Consider the following 7,603-nt stretch of genomic DNA (forward strand, 5'->3'; position numbering starts at 1 on the left):
GGGATAAGAGCCTATCATATTCTTATTATTCTTATCCAACATCATTATTCTATCATTCCTTATCTTGATTACCAAACGAGTCATAAAGGTCTATCACTCAGCGGACAACAGTTCAAGTGGCTTCCATTAAATCTTTCATTGAGACTTCATGCTTCAGTTGCTCAAGCTAATACAATTGCATACCAGTGTTCTTTTACTTTCTTTTCCTTTTTACATGGTTCTATTTCCTTTGAAGAACTGAAGCGGGCCATATTACAAGTACTGAGACATTCAGTATCTTCAGAAGGAAACCATTTAATTTCTCTGAACAGAAGCACACGGTAATATGAATTAACCTTAGCCATTTGAAGTAATCTTTGCATGGAAAAGGGTTTGATTTTTTTTACCCACCTAGTATACAACAAAGTTTAATAAAAATCACTTGTCTAATCCTCACACCACAACAGTTCTTTTTGCCCCTGCTGCCTGTCTGTTTTTTACTTTTACTCTCCTCTGAAATAATAAGCATAAAAATCCTAATATAACAATGAAAACAAAGTAAACTTCCAAATGGACTCCCCCAAAAAACTGAACAAATTCTAGTTTGCTTTTACTGTTACAGTTGCAATCATAGACATTCTGCAGTATACTCCCCTTGATACTCCCTTCAGGGTCAAGAACAAAATCCAACGTCACAGGTCCTTCATCCAACCAAATAGTTGTATTCTTTGACTTGTAGCCAGGCATAGTTGCAACTACTGCAATTTAGATTGAGAAGTTCATTGCATAAATTCAGAAATAATGTAAATTAAATATAAAATCCAGGAAATTGTCATCAACGATCAGATGTGTAATCTGCATTCCCTTATTGTTGAATAAAAGTTGAAAAGCCCCAAAGCTTCATACAAATTCACTTTATTGGAACAAGAAAGAACCTAACTGTCATTAGCCTATTGGTTTGAGGTAACCATTTAATTTTATTTTCCGATCAATTGCAGTTCATGTCTCAGACAACTTGAGAACCCACCTAGATCCATCAAAACTTGAGATAAAACATTTGTATTATTTAATTATTTCCCATGTTCAGGGGACTTCAATATATATATATTTAACAAAATACAAAAAATGTTATCATACCTTCATATTTATCTCTTGGGGCAAGTAAGCGATGGTAGTCGGCAAAAGCTTTTCCAGCCCTAACCTGTTGATCCAGAATTAGCAGACCCAAAGCATGTGAATACATTGTGAAAGTGAAGCTCAAAATCAAACATGCGATCAAGCAATGTAAATTATCATAGTAGAGGGACAATCCATAGGTTAGCAAATGAAACATGAAGTATAAACTTAGATTGAAATACAATGTCTAGTAGGGATTGATCAGCCCAATATTCTGCACAACTACAGATCGTCATTGTCAAAATATACCTACAGATCCACAACAATTTTAAGAGGAATACATAAAAATTCCAAAGTATACTTTCAGACATACTGTGTAATTTATTCCACTGACTGTTATGAAGCCTGGTAATGGCCTTCCATCACCTGAAGAGTATATTCTTCCATGTACTCCTGTCTGGAATGTAGAAAACAAATAGCTAATCAATCTGATAAAAACAATGGGACCTAAACCTTAAAATTAGGCAAATATGAAAATCTTCAAATCGACTCCCTGTATATATATTTTGAAATGCAATTATAATTTTTCATTTCTTACATCCTATAAACTATAACAGAAAGAATGACTTACAACTAAGCCCTATCAATATGAAACTTCCATCAAACATAGTTTTGTATCTTATTTCAAGCACTCTGCATGTTTGTAAAATTTGAAGGTAAGAATGAGATGTGATGGAAACCAAAGGAAACAGTGGGGGTCTGCTAAAGGATATAATGTGTATATAGTAGGAATTAATAGAAAACAGTTCAGTGTGTTTTGGTCTACTCTAAACTTTCCTTTATCTCAAGCATTGCCTTCAAATATATTTTGACTAGAAAATTGCATCAAAGAGGCTTCAAAGCCTTGGTTAGTAATTTGATATTAATAATGCAAAGGGGACATGAAACGGTAGATCAACAGTTACTTGGTTACGACATGGCTTGTAATTCACAGAAGTCTGTGTTCTCTCTTGTCAGGATAGAGCCTGAAGCAAGGGAAAGGTTTTTTTTTTTTAATTTTCCATACTTAGGAATGATGATGGAAGATGTCTGGTTCCATCAAACATTATTTAGAATTTTGGATTCAAATTCTTGCTTCTGATTCTCACATTTTCCTTCGGCGAGGCTCTATCAGCATCCTCCTTGTGTATGAAGGTGACCTTATGAATGAAGTAATTTTAATGGTCAAAAGGAAAATATGACTTTACCACATAGCCATTTTAGTCATTTATATGCATTATTCTTTACTATGCATAGCTACATAACATTAGCTGTGTTCTTTAAATACATATTTTTACAACAGGCTGTTCAGAGCCTCATTCTCTTTAAAAATAAAACTGATATGTAAGGTGATGGTGACTTGTATACATTCACACATGGGTATTATCTCCTACATAGAACATACTTTGTCTGACCAATATTTTACTGCAACCATTCAACTTTTTTATTTCTTTACATTGTCAAGCAAAATGAAAGGATAAAGATTTTGTACTTTTTTCTTTAGGCGTAAAGCACATAATCAGAAACAGCATACCTTCACAAGGCTTGCAACAAGATTTAGCATGCTCATTTTGTTGTATTTCCAAATAATAGGAAGCTGCATAAAAGTAAACAGTGAGTCGCCCAGAGAAACTTTTCATAGTTAGAAGCGAAAAATAACCAAAGGAACGCCAGATGGATTGGATTTGTCGTGAAAAAACTTTTCAGTTTTCTTGCGTGAAATTCTTATACTACCAACTTTTCTGATTGGATTTGTCCTTATTTTGTCCAGATGATGACTGCAGTGGACAAAACTGCAATAGCTTGTTTTAATACACTCAGCTTTGCCACTCAAAGGAACGCCTTTTCATGTTTTCTTGTAACTATTGTTTTGCCTTATTCCAGATACACTTGTTATTTTAAAAACTGCATAGCTTCAAAAAAGAACAAACCTCAGAAGCATTAGGCCATTTATCATCACTAACTTCCAGGGTCAATTCAAAACAGCCAGCGTGAATATAGTTCCAATCTTGCATTCCTCCATACAAAGGGTACCTGCAGTGATATTTTTTGGAAGTTATGACAATATTGAAAGAACACAGACTTCAGTAACATATTTGGTACTTTAATGTATTACTTTAAGACAACCATACCACGCTGCTCCATTTGTGATTCCACCAGGAAATTCCTTGCTTAAAGACATATTGTAGTGGGAGTGACTATATATACTTGACATGAATTGAAATGTATCATCATCAGGACATCCATAGTAATACGTCCTGTAATTTATTCACGTCAATAGACAAATTAAATACAAGAGTTCAGATGGGGAACATGTCCGTATACATCTTATATAAACACAAGGAACTGCAGATGGTCAGAAAGCAAGAAAAGACAAACAGTATCAGACATTATGTATATCTTACAGCCATTCCCCTTGGTATACCTGACAAAATTTTGTCAGTGCTAACAATAGGATGCACTACACCACTGGTAATACTGCCACTTGTCCTTGTATGGTTATTTATTCCAATTTTAAATTATTAAATAAAAAGAAAATAATTTTCTCTGTGAAAGTGGGAGCACTGAGTCTCCAATACTACAGTAGTACTGAAGATTGATCATTGGTGAAAATAGTACAAGGGTTGGTTAACAATACGAATTGAAGGATTAAAAAAGTTCATACTGATGTCTAACAAATAAAGATTCAATTAAGGAAGTTTGGTAACCATATTTCAATTTAGCAAATAACAACATTAAAACAGAGCACTCTTGGTAGTAAGTAGAAAAAATATTGGTGAGCAAGTAAAACAGCATTTACTTATCTAGTAGGAAAACACACAGAATGAGCTGCAAAGTAGACACAGAAAATCAAAATGAAAATACTTGGAATGATCAAGAATAAAATAATTAACCACCTTTTATCTCTGGTGCCATCCCAAGGATAATTAGCAACAAGTGCACCCTGAGGTAAAATAAGAAGAAAAAAACACCATTAATGAACAAATAATGCATCTAAATATCTATAATCATCGACCAAGAGGAGCTATAATAATTGATTCTACAAGATCAATTATTTTGGGCTACTGTATCTCACAAATGTTGCCCTTTTCGGCCCATAGTAGAAAATCAAGAAAAGTGGACGTCAATAAAGAAACTAACACAATTTAAGTGCTGACACGAAGACATTCAGTAAACTTCCAAAAATACAGTTTTCATTTAAAGAATGAATATCAAATAAAATAAACTACCTGAAAATAAACTATCAAGAATTCCAGAAAGCAGGAAGCATGCACTGTAAATTTATTAACTTCATCCTCAAGATTTTTTTAAAAGATAACAAGTTTTCAATGACTTATAGCAACTTTATCTTACACCCATTAACCAAAACCATAAAACTCTGCTTCTGCACTATTATCTTCTAACAGAGAAAACAGAAAGACTGTAGAACAAATGCAAGGATAGAATTTCCTTGATGTATAGCATGATAAACCATAAGTAGAAGAAACACTTGTGATAAACAACAGCTCAGCTATGTAGTTTGAGTATCTTTCAAGAGAGCTATTATGCAAATTCCAAAGAAGTAATACCCCATGCAAAGTGGCAGATGCTGTAAATCGTATATCTCTCGCCCAATCCATTATTGCTCTTGTTTCCGGTTGCCGGGAATCCTCATCATCGTTTAAAAAGACGAACTGTTGTTTCATTTAGACATCGTTATGTTAATGCTCAAATTATCTCTAGCAAGAAATAGCAGCATCTATATTCTATAGCAATAACAACATGATATGGAATGTAACTTCAAATTTAAATTAAATGCAAAAAAGGGTAAAAAAAAATACATATAATGGTCTTATGACCATCATAGTAAAATCTAGCCATAACAGTAAAGGCATTAATATTGATTCATATATTAGAATTTGATTTCGTGGATACAATGAGCTTCAAGCAATATTTTTAACATACAGTATACAGATGACTAATAAAAAATAAACCTGGTCAGGAAAGTCCCGGTTCAGATCAATATTATTTGCATTACCACGCTTCCCTAGGCTATACCCATCAGGGTTCATGGATGGAAGTATATGAAGGTGAACATTCTCCACAATCAATGTCGCCTGAAACATTTGACTAAAAGTCAGACATTGAAGTAGTAAGAAGACTGAATCATAAAAAATAACAATAGTGTCTGAAAAAATGCATGATTTGAAGCCTGAAACTGAATTCCAAAATGTTGGAGATATGGTTCATATTAAACAAATTGGTAACATATATACAGATTTTCTTTGACATTCAATTATCTTCAATTTCAAATTGAAATGAATGAAGCATCACTTCCTCAGGGAATCTTAAGATTTTCTTTGTTGTTTTCTTAATAAAAGAAGTTCCAATACAGGAAGAGGCTGGAGGATAATTTTCTTTAGGCCAGCCACTAGAATGTGTGTGCTCCATGAAAGATAAAATAACAGTGAAGTCACATATTTGACATGTCACAATAAATGTGGGGAAAGAGGTCATGATTCAGAATATATTTGTGCAAATGAAGGAAAGGAAAATACCAGAGGATCTTTCAAATGGTTATCACATAACCAATTAGCCAAAAATATAAGAAGCTCACGGCCAACAGGTTCGTCTCCATGCACATTTCCTATATACTGCATCACTATTAAGTTGGTCATGAAATTTCTGGATACAGAACTACTGAATATTCTTCAGGGAATTAATTAGCACAAAGCAGAAGTATAAATATGGCACGGAGCAGAAAAATCATAGCCAAAAAACTATTTATCCATATATGCGTAGAAAAATCTAATAAATGAAGAGAGAAACAGAACTTGCTTCACAGGTATTGGGTGCCAAACACTCACCTTAAATGCAGGTTCAGTCTCTTCTTCTCCTGGCTTGTCAGAAATCTCTATCACCCACTATATGGAGGAAAAAGAAAAGAGAGACAACATTCACTTAAACTGAAGTTATATTGATTCAGAGGTATGTTATGAATGAATTCCAAAAGGAAAAAGAAATCACCAGTGGAACTCCATTCACACTCTTCCCAATACTAATAGCCCATTCCAAGAATCCCTCAAAGAGAGAAACAGATAGCAAGTCAGTTTAGCAATTGCAAGAAGCACTGCCTTTTTAAGAAATTCATCTACTCATGAAAGATAGTATTTATGATAATTGTGCTCTAAAGTCCTTTATTGAGGCCTAATTTCTGATGGATAATCAAGAAAGAAAGCACAGCACAGGTATGACTTATGAGGAATCACCTGTACATCCTAGAAATGTTGCTGCATCTTTGTACAAATTCCTTCATGGCCCTTTCAAGATCATCATTGGTCATATATCCTTGCACCAAATCAACACTGCTTAAAGAAAATGAATAAATAAATGATTAAAATGAAAATGCACCATTTGAAGTTAAATGTACAATAGAGTATAGTATAGCTATAAGAGGAAGATCCAATATGAGATTACCGTCTCTTAGCCCGAGAATCATTGTCCTCAAGCAAATGCCTTGCACTGCTTGCATTACTAGCATTACTGAAATCTTCAAACACCAACATAAACATGCAATTAGAAATTTCATCAACATTCCAACCTTCAAGCTGAAGAGCAAACTTAATCAAGCTAACTATCACAACAGTGTAAACTCTGACACCAAAGTTGAATTCATCCACTTCAAACATACAAAGCATACATTTGGAAATGACAACAAACTAACAATATAAATTCAAATGGAGATTTGTACATAAATATGTACAAATCTCATACATGCAGAACATTAAGAAGTCAAATATTACCTAAATAAAATATAAAAAAAAAAACCTTCAAAGCTTTAATAAATAAAAAGACGAAATACCCATTTGGCCATTTCTTTCCCTGAGCTGAAAAAAACCAAACAAGAATTGGAAAATTGCATTGATGCACAGTTTGAGATGCAGAGAAGAAGAAGAAGACGAAGACCTGAAGAAGCAAGGCTCTTCTTGAAGGCACCCTTGGCAAGAGAAGAGGGAATTGTGGAAGCAAGAATGAGAAGAGAGAACAGCAGATTCTGCATCAGATTCATGGACGATGATGTCGACCGATTCAGGTTGTTGTTCTGAACTTCTGATTTATTGGTTTTGTCACTCACATTAAAAAAATCGAAATTTTAATTTTCAAGCAATATGGCCAGCCACTTTTTTTTTTCTCTCATGGGAACTTGTGTGAAGATTTAAAATTCTCAGTAGAAATATTTTCGGTAAAATTTATAAATATGATTATCATATATTTTATGGTGTGAAAAATTATATCTAAAATAAGGTTTAGTTTGGTTATAGTTTTGATCTTAGTAATAAAGTTATTTGGTGCATTCACAGAGTTCGAAATTGAGACTTCTGCTTGATTTGGAATAATTTCGTGTATGTTAATTTATACGCTTGGTTATCACCTAGTTTTCTAGTCAATCAAATTTAGCTTTGATGTTAATTTTCCATCCAAGTATTAA

At 33.5% G+C, this 7,603-nt stretch overlaps 1 protein-coding gene across 1 annotated transcript; it reads right to left on the reverse strand.

Moving 5' to 3' along the window:
* Positions 1-326: 326 nt before the first annotated feature.
* LOC130718894 (carboxypeptidase SOL1) lies at positions 327-7,285 on the reverse strand. Its single transcript, XM_057569525.1, has 15 exons — positions 7,081-7,285; positions 6,592-6,664; positions 6,384-6,479; positions 6,142-6,172; positions 5,982-6,038; positions 5,673-5,768; positions 5,109-5,231; positions 4,704-4,808; positions 4,032-4,078; positions 3,267-3,392; positions 3,066-3,168; positions 2,669-2,731; positions 1,469-1,552; positions 1,117-1,180; positions 327-737 (listed from the first exon to the last, which is right to left on the reverse strand). The coding sequence occupies exons 1-15, from the start codon at positions 7,181-7,183 to the stop codon at positions 433-435; spliced, it is 1,476 nt and encodes a 491-aa protein (XP_057425508.1). The 5' UTR covers positions 7,184-7,285; the 3' UTR covers positions 327-432.
* Between the last annotated feature and the right edge of the window lie 318 nt (positions 7,286-7,603).

Source organism: Lotus japonicus, chromosome 5 (assembly GCF_012489685.1).
Source record: "Lotus japonicus ecotype B-129 chromosome 5, LjGifu_v1.2".
NCBI classification, from domain to species: Eukaryota; Viridiplantae; Streptophyta; class Magnoliopsida; order Fabales; family Fabaceae; genus Lotus; species Lotus japonicus.

Coding starts and splice junctions, on each gene's coding strand:
- LOC130718894 (XM_057569525.1), bottom strand. CDS start 7,183: ATGAATCTGATGCAGAATCTGCTGTTCTCTCTTCTCATTCTTGCTTCC. Junction 3,393..4,031: donor GATGGCACCAGAGATAAAAG/GTGGTTAATTAT, acceptor AATAAATTACAG/GACGTATTACTATGGATGTC. Junction 1,553..2,668: donor TTGTTGCAAGCCTTGTGAAG/GTATGCTGTTTC, acceptor TCTACATTCCAG/ACAGGAGTACATGGAAGAAT.